This window comes from Phocoena phocoena, chromosome 8 (assembly GCF_963924675.1).
Source record: "Phocoena phocoena chromosome 8, mPhoPho1.1, whole genome shotgun sequence".
In the NCBI taxonomy this organism is placed as follows: domain Eukaryota; kingdom Metazoa; phylum Chordata; class Mammalia; order Artiodactyla; family Phocoenidae; genus Phocoena; species Phocoena phocoena.
This window is the reverse complement of record NC_089226.1, coordinates 85,169,274-85,188,267: the sequence shown is the minus strand read 5'-3', so window position 1 is coordinate 85,188,267 and position 18,994 is coordinate 85,169,274. Positions and strand designations below refer to the sequence as shown.

Sequence of the window (18,994 nt, the reverse complement as noted above, 5' to 3'; positions counted from 1 at the left end):
TTAGTCAGTAGCAGAGCTGAGACCAGAAGAAATCCTGTAATTGCTGGGTCTGGGACATTTTGACTCTGGTAGGTGAAATAAAGACAGATGAATAAACCTAAGAGGGGCTCTCACCTCTGTCAGGCAGCAACATTAAGTCTGTACATTTCTACCCCGCCTCATATATACACCCCTGACTGCAGGATCCATGAGAGCAGGGTAGCCCCTGGGTACTCTGTAAAGAGGGGCTGCAGGAGTCACCCTAAGCCAGTGATTTTCCACCACAGCGGGACCCACACTCAGGGAGGGGAGAAGTGGATAGTGTGCCAAAACATATTTAATATAAGTTTAGTTGGAAAACAGATGAAAACATGTTAGGCTTTTACAATACAAATTACAGGAAGAAAAGTTGCTTCAAATCCTCTTGGCTGTTAGCAATGAGCAGAAGACAGGATGCCCGGGATGAATATCTGGGCAGACAGGTTATTCTAGGGCTTGTAGGTTTGAACAAGTGCTGTCTTCATCTCTCAGTTCCTAATCTCCTACCCCTTCTGGAAAAGATGGTTAAAGTTGGTGGTGGCCACCCATGGGTCTAGAAAGTGGTTATGGGCCAAAGGGAAGGCAGGAGGGTCATCCTGAGACCTGGACCTGTCCCCTCTTCCCCCGCAAGCACTAATCAACTGATCCAATCAGCCCCAAACACAGGGATGGGTGCCACTGTGTATGCTGACTACCAACAGGCAGCAACAGTGATAACAAAGTTGGGTACGTAGGTGAGTGGGCAGGGGTCAAGTCCCAGAAGAATCCCGAAAACAAGAGCATGTATGGAGCTTTTTATTAAGGTTATGTCACTAAAACAGAGGCAGGGCAAGACACAGGTACATGAGGAAAGCATGAAACAGGAGTCTGTCAAGGACAGGATGTTTTACCATTGAATGTAAATCTTAAAAGTTAAGAGAAGGGAGGAAATGGCTACAAGTTAAAAAAACAGCATTCCCTGTGCAGGAAACATGATTTTGTAAATGTTACATAACGTGCTGGTTTCCAAAATGTGTTGCATTGTCTCTCTTGAGCGTAAACTCTGATGGGTTGTTGTTGTTTCCTTTTTAAACGTTTCTTTAGTTGGCCTTCTTAGCAGGTAAAATAATCTCTACAAATCCACGGCTTTGCAGGGGAGAAAGAAATGCAATTTAGGAGAGATCTTGAGCGAGCTTCACCAAGCTCCTTGGTTAGTATTCCAGGCAGCAGCCCATCTACTGCTTGTTTAGGACAGCAAGGGCGGGAGGAGACAGGCAAGCGAAGGCGGTTCGGGAGGGCCTGCTTGTTCAGGCACATCTTCCAGGACTTGCAAAACCTTCCTCCCTCCTTGTAATGGGCTGAATTGTGTCCTCCCACCACTCACATGTTGACGTTTTAACTCCCAGGACCTCAGAATGCAACTGTATTTGGAGATAGGGCCTTTAAAGAGGCAATTAAGATAAAATGAGGTCATCAGGGTGCGGCCTAATCCTATACAACTGGTGTCCTTATAAGAAGAGAAAACTAAGACACAGACATGCACAGAGGGAAGATGGCCATCTACAAGCCAATGAGAGAGACCTCAGAAGAAAACAACCCAGCTGACACCTTGATTTTAGACTTCCAGCCTCTAGAGTTATGAGAAAATAAATTCCTGTTGTTGAAGCTCCCCCAGCCTGGGATACTTTGTTACGGCAGCTCTAGCAGACTAACACCCTTCCGTCCCTCCCCTTGAAACTGAGGAGGACCCTGTGGGGCTCCTGGGCATGGAAGCCTTCCTGTCCCCCGTTTCTTGTAGGCAAGACTCCAGCCTCCATGACCCTCCCTGGGTTCCAAAGGGCAGATTCGAACAGTTGCTAATCAAGGGAGAAGCAGCCAAGAGACCACCTGAGGCGAGATTAAAGGGACGAGAGAAACTCATCAAGATTAGGAGACGGACCACCTGAGATGAGAGTAAAGGCATGCAGACACTGCACACACCCTAATCTTATCAGCAACCCCACCCTTGAACTATTGCTATAAAACTCCTCATCAGATCCTCCCTGGTTGGGACACATAGTTTTTCAAGGCAGGAACTTGCTGTGTTCTGCTTTGCCTGGCAAAGCAATGAAGCTATCCTTTTCTACTTCACCCAAAACTCCATCTCTGAGATTCAGTGTGTCACCAGTTACAGAGAAGCTGAGCATTTTTTTTTTTTTTTTTTGCAGTACGCGGGCCTCTCACTGTTGTGGCCTCTCCCGTTGGGGAGCACAGGCTCCGCGCAGGCTCAGTGGCCATGGCTCACGGGCCCAGCCGCACCGAGGCATGCAGGATCCTCCCGGACCAGGGCACGAACCCGTGTCCCCTGCATCAGCAGGCGGACTCTCAACCACTGCGCCACCTGGGAAGCCTGAGAAGCTGAGCTTTTGGCATCACCCTTTATGGCCCGGCTGGTCACTTTCCCTCCTACAAGCATCTGTCCTCTCTCTCTGCTTCCAATCCTCGCTCCTCTAATTTTCAGAGCTACTGCCTGGCTTTTGAAAAACACAAGCAAAAATTTTTTGCTGTTTCATAAATCTCAGCTGGGAAATGTCAAGGAAGAAAAAAGGAAATTGCCACCCAAACACCCTTTTACTTTCATCCACCCTCACTGTCAGGACACGCCCGGGCTCCACCAGGATCAGCGCCGGGGTACCGGGGTACCGGGGAGAGAGAAAAATGCATGCCTGGCATTCCTCTGACTTTCATTTGGGTTTTGTAAAGCAGTGCAGAAACTCCTACGGTCTTTAAATGATCTTTAAACGAATAGACACCCATTCACATGGACATGCCCCAGATGTCCACAGCTTAATGCCGCACCTTTTGATGGGCACACATTTTGTGAAGAGGAGGCTCCTGGGTGGGACTTGCAGCGTAGCTGTTTTGAATTGGTTATTTAACCCTCATCTTCAGCGTGCTGTCTTTTCCTATCTCAGCTTACTCCACACACTTCCGGTCCTAGGGAAGTAACTCCTTGGTGTATAACACAGGAGCCAAGAAAAGATGCCAATTCTATCACTGAATGGCATGCAGTTTTTAAAAATAAACCAAACTTTCCAAAATATAGCAGAGGGAGGAACACTCCCAAACTCATTCTACAAGGCCACCATCACCCTGATACCAAAACCAGACAAAGATGTCACAAAGAAAGAAAACTATAGGCCAATATCACTGATGAACATAGATGCAAAAACCTCAACAAAATACTAGCAAACAAAATCCAGCAGCACATTAAAAGGATCATACACCATGATCAAGTGGGGTTTATCCCAGGAATTCAAGGATTCTTCAATATATGGAAATCAATTAAATGTGATAAACCATATTCACAAATGGAAGGATAAAAACCATATGACAATCTCAATAGATGCAGAGAAAGCTTTTGACAAAATTCAACACCCAGTTATGATAAAAACTCTCCAGAAAGTAGGCATAGACGGAACTTACCTCAACATAATAAAGGCCATATATGACAAACCCACAGCCAACATCGTTCTCAATGGTGAAAAACTGAAACCATTTCTTTAAGATCAGGAATAAGACAAGGGTGCCCACTCTCACCACTACTGTTCAACATAGTTTTGGAAGTTTTATCCACAGCAATCAGAGAAGAAAAAGCAACAAAAGGAATCCAAATCAGAAAAGAAGTAAAGCTGTCACTGTTTGCAGATGACATGATACTATACATAGAGAATCCTAAAGATGCTACCAGAAAACTACTAAAGCTAATCAATGAATTTGGTAAAGTAGCAGGATACAAAATTAATGCACAGAAATCTCTTGCATTCCTAAACACTAATGATGAAAAATCTGAAAGAGAAATTAAGAAAACACTCCCATTTACCATTGCAACAAAAAGAAGAAAATACCTAGGAATAAACCTACCTAAGGAGACAAAAGACCTGTATACAGAAAACTATAAGACACTGATGAAACAAATTAAAGAGAATACAAACAGACGGAGAGATATACTGTGTTCTTGGATTGGAAGAATCAACATTGTGAAAATGACTCTACTACCCAAAGCAATCTACAGATTCAGTGCAATCCCTATCAAACTATCAATGGCATTTTTCACAGAAATAGAACAAAAATTTTCACAATTTGTATGGAAACACAAAAGACCCCAAAGAGCCAAAGCAATCTTGAGAAAGAGAAACGGAGCTGGAGGAATCAGGCTCCTGGACTTCAGACTATAGTACAAAGCTACAGTAATCAGGACAGTATGGTACTGCCCCCAAAACAGAAATATAGATCCATGGAACAGGATAGAAAGCCCAGAGATAAACCCACACACCTATGGTCACCTTATTTTTGGTAAAGGAGGCAAGAATATACTCTGGAGAAAAGACACCCTCTTCAATAAATGGTGCTGGGAAAACTGGACAGCTACATGTAAAAGACTGAAATTAGAACACTCCCTAACACCATACACAAAAATAAATTCAAAATAGATTAAAGACCTAAATGTAAGGCCAGACACTATCAAACTCTTAGAGGAAAACATAGGCAGAACATTCTATGACATAAATCACAACAAGATCCTGTTTGACCCACCTCCTAGAGAAATGGAAACAAAAATAAACAAATGGGACCTAATGAAACTTAAAAGCTTTTGCTCAGCAAAGGAAGCCATAAACAAGACGAAAAGACAACCCTCAGAATGGGAGAAAATATTTGCAAATGAAGCAACTGACAAAGGATTAATCTCCAAAATTTACAAGCAGCTCATGCAGCTCAATATCTAAAAAACAAACAACCCAATCCAAAAATGGGCAGAAGACCTAAACAGACATTTCTCCAAAAAAGATATACAGATTGCCAACAGACACATGAAAGGATGCTCAACATCACTAATCTTTAGAGAAATGCAAATCAGAACCACAATAAGCGGGGCTTCCCTGGTGGTGCAGTGGTTGAGAGTCCGCCTGCCAATGCAGGGGACACAGGTTCGTGCCCCGGTCTGGGAAGATCCCACATGTCGCGGAGCGGCTGGGCCCATGAGCCATGGCCACTGAGCCTGCGCGTCCGGAGCCTGTGCTCCACAACGGGAGAGGCCGCAACAGTGAGAGGCCCGCGTACCGAAAAAAAAACAAAAAAACCCACAATGAGGTATAACCTCACACCAGTCTGAATGGCCATCATCAAAAAATCTACAAACAATAAGTGCTGGAGAGGGTGTGGAGAAAAGGGAACCCTCTTGCACTGTTGGTGGGAATGTAAATAGATACAGCCACTATGGAGAACAGTACGGAGGTTCCTTAAAAAACTAAAAATAGAACTACCATACGACCCAGCAATCCCACTACTGGGCATATACCCTGAGAAAACCAAAATTCAAATAGAGACATGTACCACAATGTCCACTGCAGCACTATTTACAATAGCCAGGACATGGAAGCAACCTAAGTGTCCACTGACAGGTGAATGCATAAAGAAGATGTGGCACATATATACAATGGAATATTACTCAGCCATAAAAAGAAACGAAATTGAGTTATTTGTAGTGAGGTGGATGGGCCTAGAGTCTGTCCTACAAAGTGAAGTAAGTCAGAAAGAGAAAAACAAGTACAGTATGCTAATACATATATATGGAATCTAAAAAAAAAAAAAAGGTTCTGAAGAACATAGGGGCAGGACAGGAATAAAGACACAGACATAGAGAATGGACTTGAGGACACTGGGAGGGGGAAGGGTAAGCTGGGATGAAGCGAGAGACCGGCATGGACATATATACACTACCAAATGTAAAACAGATAGCTAGTGGGAAGCAGCCACATAGCACAGGGAGATCAGCTTGGTGCTTTGTGATCACCTAGAAGGGTGGGATAGGGAGGGTGGGAGGGAGATGCAAGAGGGAGGGGATATGGGCATATATGTATATTTATAGCTGATTCACTTTGTTATACAGCAGAAACTAACACAACATTGTAAAGCAATTATATTCCAATAAAGATGTTAAAAAAATAATAAAGAAAGAAAGAGAGAGAGAGAAAGAAAGAAAGAGAGAGAGAGAGAGAGAAAGAAAGAAAGAAAGAAGGAAGGAAAGAAAGAAAGAAAGAAACAAAGAAACAAATAAACCAACCTGATAGGGTGAAAGGGGAAATGAAAGAAGAGATTACCTGTAATTACCCAGTAGTCTCTGGTTGTTTCTGATATATCAAGGTTGGGGTATTCCAGTGCTAAAACAAACAAGAAACACACCAAATTACTTTCACAGGTTTTATATGTAAATATTGTTCAGAGAAATAGACAAAGCTGACAAAATACCAAGCAGCTAAATCCTGCTTTATCATTCTTGGGAATTCTAGGACATACAGACTGAAACTTGCTATTCAGAAAACTAAAGTGCTCAGTAAAGGGCTTTTGGGTGTCTGCTTTTGGTTTCTCCATCAAAACCTTCTTAAGTGAAACACTTCCATTGTCAAGACCTACAGGTAGAACCTATCTTAACAATAGCTTTCTCTTTAAAAATTATCCAACCATCACAACACTTTTAGGAATAATTATTTCTTGAATGGACTTTTCCAGTGTCAAGGACTAAGTTTTATAGCCAAATGTAACGGTACCATTTCTTTACAGGTGTGGTGACCACCAGAGTTAATACATGTAAAAGGCTTAGCATAGTACCTGGCACATAGTAAGTACTCAATAAATCATAGTTGTGTTATTGTTATTATTCTCAGAATATCAAGATGATGAAAAAAGAAATTCTTCATGTGCTGCCAGGTGACGTAATGCCATCTTTAATGACATCATCTTTTCCATAAAATCCAGAAGCATCTTTCCCTAGTATATGGAAAGTCACAAAAGCTTGCCATTAAACAAACATTAAAAAAAACTCTGAGTGTCTACTATGTGCTAATAAGTACATTCACACACATTATCTCACTTATCTACCATATATAAAAGAAGGAAATAGAAACAATTTTGCTAATACATGTTTAAAAAAATAACTTGCCCAGTGACCTTTAGAAATGTACCAATGATTAAATTTAAGAGCATAGATCTTTACTTCCTTTGGCTACCAAGTAAATGTTTGGGTACAAAATGTAGGCTGCATCGTCTTCAAAGTCTATGACTGCTGAATGGTAATGAGGATTATGTAACTGAAGCATTAGAGGAAGATGAGGCCACAAGCCTACGGGGACTTCATTAAGTGAAGTCACGATGCTGACTGCACATGAGTTGCATCATAATATCTATAGCCCGGGCAAGGGCTGTAGGCCCAGGAACATCTGCTGATGGCAGAAGTGGAGGAAACCATAGCAACCCAGATTGCCACAAGGACAGATGCTATACCAGGCAGCGTTATAAGCTCAGAAGGCAGACTGCTTGGGTTCAAACCCCAGGTTCCATGTCTCGCGAGCTATGTCAGAGTAGGCATCTTGTTAAAACTCTTGGAGTTTCAGTTTTCCCATCTGCAAAATGGGGTTAATTTTGCACCTACCTTATAGGGTAGTTGTGAGGATTAAATGAGATATGAGATAAGTGAAGGGTAAAAGCACCTAGTGCTTTTTTCAACGTGTAATAAAGTTTTCATCAATTCAATCCCCATTGATCACATATTTCAGTTGTGATATAATGACAAAAGAGGTAGCATGTGGCCTGGCACCATGGAGGTTTGCTAAACAGACAAGGCCCCGGAGAAGATGGCAGAGTCCCTGTAGGACGTGGACATACTCACGTTCGGCGATGGTGAGCGGCGGGTAGGTGAGGTAGAACCCCACCAGCTCAGCGGAGAGCTGGCGGAGGAGGCTGCTGGCCACGGTGCCGTTGAGGAAGGAGCTTCGATTGCCCACCACGTACACCAAGGTGACTGTCTGGGAGGCGTTGGACGTGCTCACCATCTGAATCGACACAGGAGGAAAGGGGAGGGAGACATGCCAAATAAGATGAGGGTCTGTTTCATGGAGGCCGTGGGAGGAGAAGTTTAAGGAGAAGTTGAGGTTAGGAATGAAAGGGAGGTGGGAAGAGAGCAAGGAAGAGATAAGAATAACAGTAGTTGTCACTTACAGATTGCTTGCTAACATGCCAGACATCGTGCTAAGGGCACATGATCTCATTTAATCCTCACTGCAACCCTAGGAGGTGTATCCTGTTATGACTCCCTTTTACAGAGGAGGAAACTGAAGCCCAGAATGATCAAGGGACTTGCCCAAGGTCACACAGCTAATAAGTGACGGAGACAGGATTCCAACCCAGGCAGCCTGACTTCGGGTTTTAACCACTGGTGTGTGTATCTTTTCCAGGGGCTAAATGGTCTCAGGCTACTTTTATGGTTCTGAAAATACACAACAGAACGTAGGAATGGTAAATTTAAGGAGGACTCAACTGCTCAGACAGAGAAAGCCTGAGTCAAACTTATGGGGGTTTTAAAGTTGAAAGGACAGGGAATGCACACCGTCCATCATCAACCTAGTCATGGACAGCGTGACCGAACCTGATGACAAAAAGAATTCAGAAATAGAAAACAGCTTCTCTAGAGAGAGATTCCATTTCCTTGTGGTCTATTAATTCAACGTAAAACATGTTAATATTACTATGAGATGGTGTGGTTTTCTTCTCGAATCTTGTCTAAGTCAGTTTTTTAGTTATGAGGAAATGAGACTTTTATAGGTCAATGTATACATAAAAATATCCCACAGATGAGCTTTGAAAAACAGATGCGGTAGGAAGGCATTCCGCCTGGTGAGACACTCTTTATGGGCTTCTGTGCTGGCGTCTGCTCCTTCTCCCTCCAGATCCATTTGCCACCCTGCCCTCATTCTGCTCAGCGCCCCCAGAGGCAGAACCCTGTGGACCACGTCAATGGGCTCCTTGGCCCCCTGGCTTCAGCTGCAGGGAGCTCAGGAGGATGTGGGAGAGAAGGAGGAGAGTGAGGTCAGAGTTGGTGTCAGGGACTCCCTCCTGTGGGGTCACAGCTCACGCTGGGCAGCTCTGGCCTCAGGCTTCCCACAACTGCTGGCTCCTCTCACCGCATCAGCCCCAACTGTCACAGCCTTGGCAGCTGCCCTGTCCCTGTGGTTTCCCTAGAGCCCGCCCACACTTCAACAAAGTCCTTTTCATTGGACTTTCCTCAAATTATGTTCATTTGAATGTGTCCTCTCTTTCTGCCGGAAACTGATACCCAGTCTGTCCCAGACCTTTGTGTGCTCAGACATAAATATCTCTGCAACGTTCCTTTTAAACCTTACTTTGAGGAAGACCGTCAAGAATAGCTTCTTCATGTTATTTCGAACTTGTTCCCATAAGTGGAAGTTCCTTTTAAATTCTCTAACACAGTAGCTAGAGTCCCATGATTAACGATATACGGAGTCAACTTTTCTGGTCAACTATTACTTCCTTTCCAACAGTATTTCTGGAATGTGGTTTAGCCACAGATATTCATATCTCTCCCAAGGTACCAAGAAAAAAGGCACTTCTTTCTGAATAATTCAAAAGACCTCACTTCACTGTCACCTAAAAAAATAATAACTAAAATAACTTTGCAACCTTTATCTCTATTCCGAACACTCTATTTTTTTGCTTTTCAACAAAACTAAATCTCACTGGATCCCAAAGAGCTTGCAGTATGGTATCTCTGTACATACTACACTCGACCAGGTAAGTTATACATTTTTTCAGATGAGAATTTTTTTATTGAGGAGACATCACTGACATACAACATTATATCAGTTTCATACTTTTTTGTGGTAAAATACACATTACATTTTAACCATTTAAGGTGTACAGTTCAGTGGCGTTAAGTACATTCGCACTATTGTGCAACTATCACCACCATCCATCTCCAAAACTTTTTCATCACCCCAAACTGGAACTCTGTACCTACTAAATAACGCCCCATTTCTTCCTCTTCCTAGCTCCTAGAAACCACCATTCTATTTTCTCTCTCTATTAATTTGACAAAACGAAATACTTTTTATAAGTGGAATCATACAGTAGTTGTCCTCTTGTGACTGGCTTCTTTCACTTAGCTTGATGTCCTCAAGGTACATTCATGTTGTAGCCTGTGCCAGAATTTCCCTCCTTTTTAAGGATGAATAATATTCCATCACATGTATATACCACAGTGACTTATCCATTCACCCATGGATGGACACTTAGGTTGCTTCCACCTTTTGGTTGTTGTGAATAATGCTGCTATGAACACTGGTGTTCCAATATCTGTTCAAGTCCCTGGTTTAAATTCTATTGGGTATATACCCAGAAATTGAATTGTTGGACCATATGGTAATTCTATGTTTTTTGAGGGAATGCCATACTGTTTTCCACAGCAGCTGTACCACTTGACACGTCCACCAGCAGTGCACAAGAGTCCCAATTTCTCCTTACCAATGCTTATTATTCTCTATTTTTTTATGTAATAGCCATCCTCAGTAGGTGTGAGTGGTATTTCGTGGTTTTTATTTGCATTTCCCTAATGATTAGTCATGTCGAGCATCATTTCATGTGCTTATTGGTTACCTGTATATCGTCTTTGGAGAAATGTCTATTCAAGTCCTTTGCCCATTTCTTACTTGGGTTGTTTGGTATTTTTCTTGCTGAGCTGTAGGAGTTCTTTACATATTCTAGATATTAACCCCCTATAGGTACATGATTGGCAAATATTTTCTCCCATTCTGTGGGTTGCCTTTTGATTATGTCCTTTGAGCCACAAAAGTTTTTAATTTTGATGACATCTAACTTATTTATTTTTTCCTTTGTTACCTGTGCTTTTGGTGTCATATCAACAAATCACTGCCAAATCCAATGTCATGAAGCTTTTTTCCCCTATTTTCTTCTAAGAGTCCTACAGTTTTAGCTCCTACATTTAGGTCTTTGATCCATTTTGAGTTAACTTTTGTATACAGTGTTAGGTGAGGATCCAACTTCATTCTTTTGCTTGTGGAGATCCAGTTTCCTAGTAGTATTGGTTGAAAAGACCGTCCCTTCCCCCACCAAACGGTCTTATCAAAAATCATTTGACCATATATGTAAGGGTTTATTTCTGGGCTCTCTATTCTGTTCCATTGGTCCATATGTCTGTCTTTATGCCAGTAACATACTGCTTTGATTACCATAGTTTTGCACTAAGTTTTGAAATCAGGAAGTGTGAGACCTCCAACTTTGTTTTCCTCTTTCAAGATTGTTTCGGCTATTTGGGGTCCCTTGATATTTCAGGTGAATTTTAGGATGGATTTTTCTATTTCTGCAAAAAACATCACTGGAATTTTGATAGGGATTGCACAGGGATCATTCTGGGTAGTATTTGACATCATAACAATACTAAGTCTTCCAATTCATGAGCACAGAATGTCTTTCCATTTATTTGTGTTTTCTTTACCGTACTCTTTTTTTTTTTTATAGCTAAGAAAAGTGTGACCATTCTTGGGGACTGCTTAACAACAACTTCATAAATAAGAAGAGATCCACAGGCCTGAAACCAAGGTCATATCACTGTTCCTTGATAGTCATGCCTTGTGCCTTGCAGGGGATACTTTCCCATTACCCCTCTACATTTAGACTCGTATGAGTTCTGACCGTATCTCTTACTTCCCATTCACTCACGCCATGATTTATTTAGCTAATTAGACCCACAACGCTGACAGAATGGAAAGCTGTTGTTTTCATTCTTAGTATCCATTCTCCCTTCTTCCTTGTCAGCACCACAATTCTCCTTGGGGAAACACCTCCTCCTCTCCAATCAGTTCACGTGCTTTCGTTGCAGTTGTCCCACTCAGGTTCCAGGAGTGGGCATCTCAGCCAGACTTAGTTGACTGGGATATTTCATATCTTCGACCACAGTTACTGGTCCAGAAATGGGCACGTGATCCAAGAGGGTTCAATGAAAACTAATCCAGGATTTTGACTGGAATGACACAAAAAAGGCACTCTGGATCCATGAGACTGTAAGTAATAAGGATGAGGCAAACCTGGAGGTGCCAGGGGTCTGAGGATGATGCCGCCCAGAGCAAGGCAAGCCAAGAGACGAAGAGAGAACGTCATGAAGAAATCATGTAAGCACCTGGATCCAATTGCTCCTGAAGTAAGGAGCTGTGAACCTTTTGGTTACATGACCCAATCACTTCCTCTTTTTTGCAGAAGCCTGTGAGCTTGGATTCTGTTGCTTATAATCAAAAAGTCCTAACTGAGTCTACTATACTCTAGCCCCTAATATCAATGCTATACAAGTAAAAAATAATTAAGTCACTTTTTTGATGACTCTCTGAACAAATTAAATATTTACATGGTCTTATTCCACAAAAGATCCAAGGTGCCCCACAAATTACATTTAATACAATAAAATGGTAATTTATTAATTACAAAACCAGGTCCTGAAAAAACAGATTAAAGACAACCCTGGGGCTTCCCTGGTGGCGCAGTGGTTGAGAGTCCGCCTGCCAATGCAGGGGACACGGGTTCGTGCCCCGGTCCGGGAAGATCCCACATGCCGTGGAGCGGCTGGGCCCATGAGCCATGGCCGCTGAGCCTGCGCGTCTGGAGCCTGTGCTCCGCAACGGGAGAGGCCACAACAGTGAGAAGGCCGCGTACCACAAAAAAAAAAAAAAAAAAGACAACCCTGGGGGGATGATTAGCATGTAGCAATCTATGCATGATATAGGGGCCTAGAGGGTTACTAAATCCACACAACAACTTTGGCTCTGGGCTTCCTGCCAGCCAAGGCAAAAAGTGAAAGAGGGTGAATAAAACAATTCACCCAAAGCTGTGGATATGTTCAAGAGCATCTAAAATCTATTTAGATGCAATTATTTAATTGCCCATTGTAGTCTTTTCCAAGGAATGTTTGTTACTTGCTTTATAAAGTTTCATCTCACGGCCCCTGACTATCATACGACAACACAAGAGAGGCTTCTTAAGGCCAAGGGCAGCTTATTTATCTTGGTGTCCCTTCCAGTGCCTGATAAAGAGAAGCTAGTCGATAAGTCTGTGCTTCTTGAATATAATTAGAATATGTTCCACTGCCAAGCTCCAATAAGGCTCATGTACCTGTGAGGATCATAAATGCAAACAGAAAGAAAAAGGAGCTGAGTCACACTCCTTACATAAATCTTATGTCTGTGACATGTTTTTAGATCTTAGTCTAATATGAACCAGATCATAATGAGACACTTCCATATATACTTTGGGTGAACCTAGAAAAGGACGACTGCTCATTCAAATTAAAATGTATGCTTTTCACATCATATTGGCTTTGCTGATAATTCACTTATGCTAAATGTCAATTTTAAAAACACTGAGGGGCTTCCCTGGTGGTGCAGTGGTTGAGAGTCTGCCTGCCGATGCAGGGGACACGGGTTTGTGCCCCGGTCCGGGAAGATCCCACATGCCGCTGAGCGGCTAGGACTGTGAGCCATGGCCACTGAGCCTGCGTGTCCGGAGCCTGTGTTCCACAACGGGAGAGGCCACAACAGTGAGAGGCCTGCGTACCGCAAAAAAACAAAAACAAACAAACAAAAAAAAAACACTGAGCCTGCGCGTCCGGAGCCTGTGCTCCGCAACGGAAGAGGCCACAACAGTGAGAGGCCTGCGTACTGCAAAAAAAAAATAAAATAAATAATAATAATAAATGTATTAGAAAGGCTTAAGGAAGCTTCAAGCCTTCCCAAGAAAGGCTTGGGAAAATAAATATTAAATCCCAAATCACAGCAGGTACACAGTGTCACAGCATCCCCTTGTCATGACCACCACACCCCAGACATCCTCATCATTGCCAGGCCTGACTCAACTCGGTGGCCCCAAAGTGGCACCTTCTCCTGTTGATATCACATGCCCGAAGTACAAAGTTACATTTACACCAGGCAGCCTTGAAATGCGGGACCAAATCACTTCTTGCCAACATTTGTGTTCCGGTTGGCCTCTGTCAACTACACAGCTGAAGCACCTTCCTTGCCAACATTTGTGTTCCGGTTGGCCTCTGTCAACTACACAGCTGAAGCACCTTCCTCCTTACCTGAATCGTCAGGTTGCTTTTAGTATTCAGAACTTTCCTCTGGGCGTCCTGGAAGGCCCTCTGTAGCCTCTGTTCCATCGTCTGAGCAAACTTGCAGGACCGTATGTTGTCCGACTGGCTCACAAACTGTAGCACTAGAATGAGAGTAATAAATCAGTGCTCACCAAAGCTCTGTGTCTTAGTTCCTTGAACTTAATAGCAGTCATGATATAAAACTGCATGATTTTACGTCAGAGAAATCAGGCAAATAAGGACAGTTGCAGTTTTGGAAGTGGCTCTTAAAATGATTTATAACACAGAAGAATTAAAAGCAGGATCTAACCTGAGATTCCCTCCAATGCAAAGGATTTTGTGATTTCATTTGATTGGCATATGGAGACATCTGCTCCAAGACAACAAAATGGCTTAAGAGTGATCATGTCTTCTATTTCTTTGGAGGGGAAAAAAAACAATCAATTGGCCTGCATGACTAAGTTGTTTGAGTCTTTCCATTTCAATGGTTCCTCTACTCTTGTGGTTTACAAACCACAGATCAGAGTCACCAGGGAGTTTGAAAGAAAGATTCCAAGGCCTAAGCTCAGAGCTTCTGATTCAGGGGCATCTGGAATGTGTTGCTGCAAAGCACAGATTTTATGGACGCTCAACTCTCCTCAGTACCCATTGCTAATACAGGAAAAAAAAAATACAATATATGATGCTCACAAGTACGATAGACTCATAATTATATAAATTGGGAAGAAAGACTCCTGTGAAGGAATATTTCTAATGAGTCCAGGTTGGAAAAGGTTAGGCTGCTGTGCAGGGAACTTGGACATTTGATTAGCAAGGCCCTTGGAGGAAGGTACACAATGACTCTAAGAAGTAACAGAGCAGCCAGTGATGGAGTTTTCAAACAGGTGTCCTCTCGGTACCACCGCGGATCCCAGAACCGATAGGAATCCTTTCCTTCTGAGTTACTTGCCTGTTTTCAGCTGCAAGTAGCCTGCAGGCTGGGGAGTCCACGGGGAGGCAAGTACTGCCACAGACTGCAAGGCTGGGATGTGTTGCTTCAGATCTGCAGTGACATTGCTGATCCCATAAATGCCCAGCGTTTCAATCACTGCAGCAGGCAAGTAGACCAGCCTCCCTTTGGTAGCATAATAACCAACAGTGACGTTGTGAGAATGTTCCAGAATGTCCACCTACAAAACAAATGGACCCACAGAACTCAGTGTTCATTTCCATGGTACTTTAAGTTCTTCTTGGTGTTTCTTAGAACCACAACTGTTACTCAGCATGGCTAAGTAATAGGACACTCCCATTTGACAAATATTCTAACAATCCCATAAGCCTATGGGGATTGTCAAGTCTCAAAATACAAGAATACAACAAAATATAGTTTATGTTGAACCTACGGATATGGGATTCAATCTATATTTAATTTAATTCTGGAATAGAATTAAATGTGGGTTTTTTTTTATTATTATTCTTTAAGTGCCTCAGTATAATCCAGTGAGCATCAATTAGCACCCAAGAAGGCAGGCAGGAGACGGCAGGCAAAAGAGATTTCCAGGGAATGGAATGCTGGGAAAAACAGCTGTATCATATTTCTCATCATTTATAAACATTAAAACGCAGAAGTGATAGATTAAGTGGAGGCCCTTCAGGACAGGGGTCAGGTAGTAAATGAGGTGAATTCCTTTCTTTAGAAGCTGAGAGAAGAACTGTTCAGACTTCACTCCATTCTTAGCTTGTGACTGGTTCAAGACCAAGGCAGGGATGGGCCATGGAGAGTTTCTCTTACAGCTGAGTCCTAAGGGATGTTGATGATCTGAGCTCATTCTGACCCAACCGGAAGATTCTGAGACTTTCGATTTTATTCTTACTTTGTTTTGCTCTCTTAGTGTTTTATATCAGCAGTTCAGGGTGTTTTTAACACCTGCTTTCCTCCCCCTTATTCTTGCATCTCCATTAGGAGTGTCATGTGTATTTGCCAAAGAAACCAAGACAATTGATTTTGCAGCAGGCTGGGTATGCCTTTGCTTCCTCCACACCGTGTGCTCCCCAGCACGTTGTTACCTAAAGGCAGTGTTCAAGGTGACTTTAGGTGACTTTCTGGATGGAACATGGACTCAGCACCAAATGCCACCAAGTCACCAGCAAGAAAGTTACTCCCATTCCAACTCTTCCAATTACCTCAAGGAGCAGGTCTCAGTTTGAGGATAATTGACTTTTAACGCCTCTCTAATCCTTGCTAACCATATTTTTAAACAAACAAAGGAACACCAGGCCCAGCCTTAATGCATTCTGTAAGCAACAATGTCTAGCTTGAATTTAACAGACTGTCTCCATTATTTTCATTTTTATTTTTATCTTTTAAAGGTTTTGGCCACACCGCTCGACTTGCAATATCTCAGTTCCCTGACCAGGGATTGAACCTCCTGGGCCATGGAAGTGAAGGTGCAAATCCTAACCACTAGACCACCAGGGAACTCCCTATTCCCCTTTTTATGATTACCTTTTATTTGTGGCAAATGATCCTGATTGCCATTTATGGTGGTAATAGCAAACATCCTTTCAACAGAAACGTGTTTAAGTGTTTTCTTTTTTTAAATTTTTTGGAGTATAGTCAATTTAAAATGTTGTGTTAGTTTCGGGTGTACAGCAAAGTGAATCAATTATACATATACATATATCCACTCTTTTTAAGTTCTTTCCCATATAGGTCACTACAGAGTATTGAGAAGAGTTCCCTGTGCTAGACAACAGGTCCTTATTAGTTATCTATTTTATATACAGTAGTGTATGTCAATCCCAATCTTAAGTGTTTTTTAAATAAAAGCTGATTTAAAAAAAAACTAACATGTACTAATTGTCACAGCGGTCTGTGATGATATGAAAAAAAGGCAAAAGCTGTGAGGGTAATTTGCAAACGACCAAAGTTTAGTGAAAACTCTCTCAGGTAACCACATGGAAGCATTCACATTTTCAACTTTCAAATAAAGTTTCTGGTGCAGAAACCACAGATGCCTCTCGCGGAGAGCATTTCTTCTTCTTTTTTTTTTTTTTCAGAATTACATAAAAGAGATTAACAATGACCAATAAACTGTGTGCCCAATCTCCTTCCTAGTCCTTCATGTGGTGGTGGGGAAGGACCCCTAATCTGAATGCAGCTGGGGCACAAAGCATCAAAGGAGGAAGCGAGAGCAATATTTTTTAGTGATGTAAAGGGTTGTCCACTGACTGCCAATCACATTTCTGCTTGAAAACTTGGAATCAAACCAAAAGGGTGTAAAGCAAGGCTTCCATCACTTAGATATGCCATCAAAATCAGCTAGTGGTTGTTAAATAGTTCTTGGCATTCAAGTGTTTAGAGAAAAAAAATGTTTACCTCCCTATCTGCTGCTGGCAATTCAAGCACAGGTGGACTCAGTTTATAAGTCAGAGTAATTTTTAAATGTCCAGAAATAAATCACTAATTGTTCACAATGGTGAGGAAGATAAAGGAAAAACACAATGGATGATTTCTGCAAAATTACACTGACACAATTAAATACTTTCCCCAAACAACAGGATAATGGGACAATTTAAAACAGAACCTCCAGGCTTAAAAAAAAAAAACTAGACATAAGGCAATTATCCTCAAGTTTCCATCTCAGAATTTGACCTTCTCCAGCTACCATGCATTAGCTATTTGCCCAAATGATGAAAGATCCTACTTCTGTTGTGGCTATGGTACCCAGGTAGGAGGAAAACAATCTAAACAGACTCTGGACCCAAGAGGAAGAGATAGACGAGCCTGGTTACAAAAGCAGGGGGCTTACATGAGCCAAGACGTCATTCTGGTGAAATGCCTTCCGCAATGCCTGTGTGAGCCCTCTGGCTACATTAAGCTTCAAGGTTTCACTGATCTGCACCCTCCTTTGGGTCAGAAAGAGAACTGTGGGGCGAAACAGAAGCATGCAATCAGCATAAGGCAGCAGACCTCCTAATTAATGAGCCCTCCTCTCCTCCCCAGCTACCCACCACCTCCTACAGGCTCTGAGCAAAGCTAGTGGGCACAGGTCCAACCAATGGGGCAGCAGCTCCGTTGGTCCCGCTCAAGTCCTAAGGAAAGAAGGCCCCAGCCATTCGTGTGGCCCTAGTGGAGAGAGAGCTAGCATGCTGGTGGCACTTCACTTCTGACCAACGCTGCCTCTGACCCTGAAAGCCAGGCTAAGCCTTGCCTGCCCCTGACCGGTCTGCATGCAAGGAAATTCCTGGAACAGCATCCCTGAGAACCTCCTTAACTGCAGGCCCTGCATCCTAAAACAGCCTAAATCAACCCTGCATCGGGAGGTGCAGTCCTCACCCCACAAGCGGGACAGGGACAGGAATGGAGACCTGGCATGGAGAAGAGGCATTTGTGATTGAACGTGACAGGTGCTATGTGAACGGAAGCCTAGGATGTGGTTGGAGGCCCTTGGAGAAGGATCCAGCTCTGACTTGGGCAAGGGGGTGGGGATCAGGGAAGGTTTCCGGGTGGAACTGTCGCTTCCACTGAGTCTTGGAGGATGATGGGCGAAAACCAGGCCCAAGCCAGAGGGACTGCCCCCTGCCACTCTCAGCAGAGGGAAGACCAAGTGCAAAGGCACAGGGGAGAGAAGTGAATATTTCAGCCTACAATATCAGGCTCGGTCCTGGGGCAGTGGGAAATGAAGGGTTTAAAGCAAAGGCATGTATTTTAGGAGGCTCCCTGGACTCCAGACTGGAGAACAGATTGGAGGGTGGGGGAAGTCTGCAGGCAGATAGAGAAATCTGGCTGTGGTTTCAGAAATTTAGGTGAGCGATGGTGACGGTGTGAACCAGGGAAGCGGCAGTGAGGGTGGAGGGAAGAGGTATTTAGGAGGTAGAACTGGAAGGAACCGGTCATTGACTGGGGGTGGCTGGGGTGAAGGGAGGTTGTGAAGAAGAGGGAGGGGAGAATGTTCCAGATTTCTGCACCTAGGTGGCTGGGATGTGGAAAACCAGATGGTATAACTGCTTGAGAAACTGAAAAAGATACTG

General features: G+C 43.1%; 1 protein-coding gene across 1 annotated transcript in view; it reads right to left on the bottom strand.

Annotated features, from left to right (window-relative positions):
- KIAA1549L (KIAA1549 like) overlaps window positions 1-18,994 on the bottom strand; it is a 133,210-nt gene that overhangs the window by 109,788 nt on the left and 4,428 nt on the right. Inside the window, exons 3-7 of the mRNA XM_065882426.1 lie at window positions 17,773-17,888; window positions 14,931-15,150; window positions 13,970-14,103; window positions 7,703-7,865; window positions 6,138-6,197 (exon numbers count right to left, since the gene is read on the bottom strand). Of these exons, the coding sequence (XP_065738498.1) occupies window positions 6,138-6,197; window positions 7,703-7,865; window positions 13,970-14,103; window positions 14,931-15,150; window positions 17,773-17,888 (693 nt within the window). The remainder of the gene's footprint in view (window positions 1-6,137; window positions 6,198-7,702; window positions 7,866-13,969; window positions 14,104-14,930; window positions 15,151-17,772; window positions 17,889-18,994) is intronic.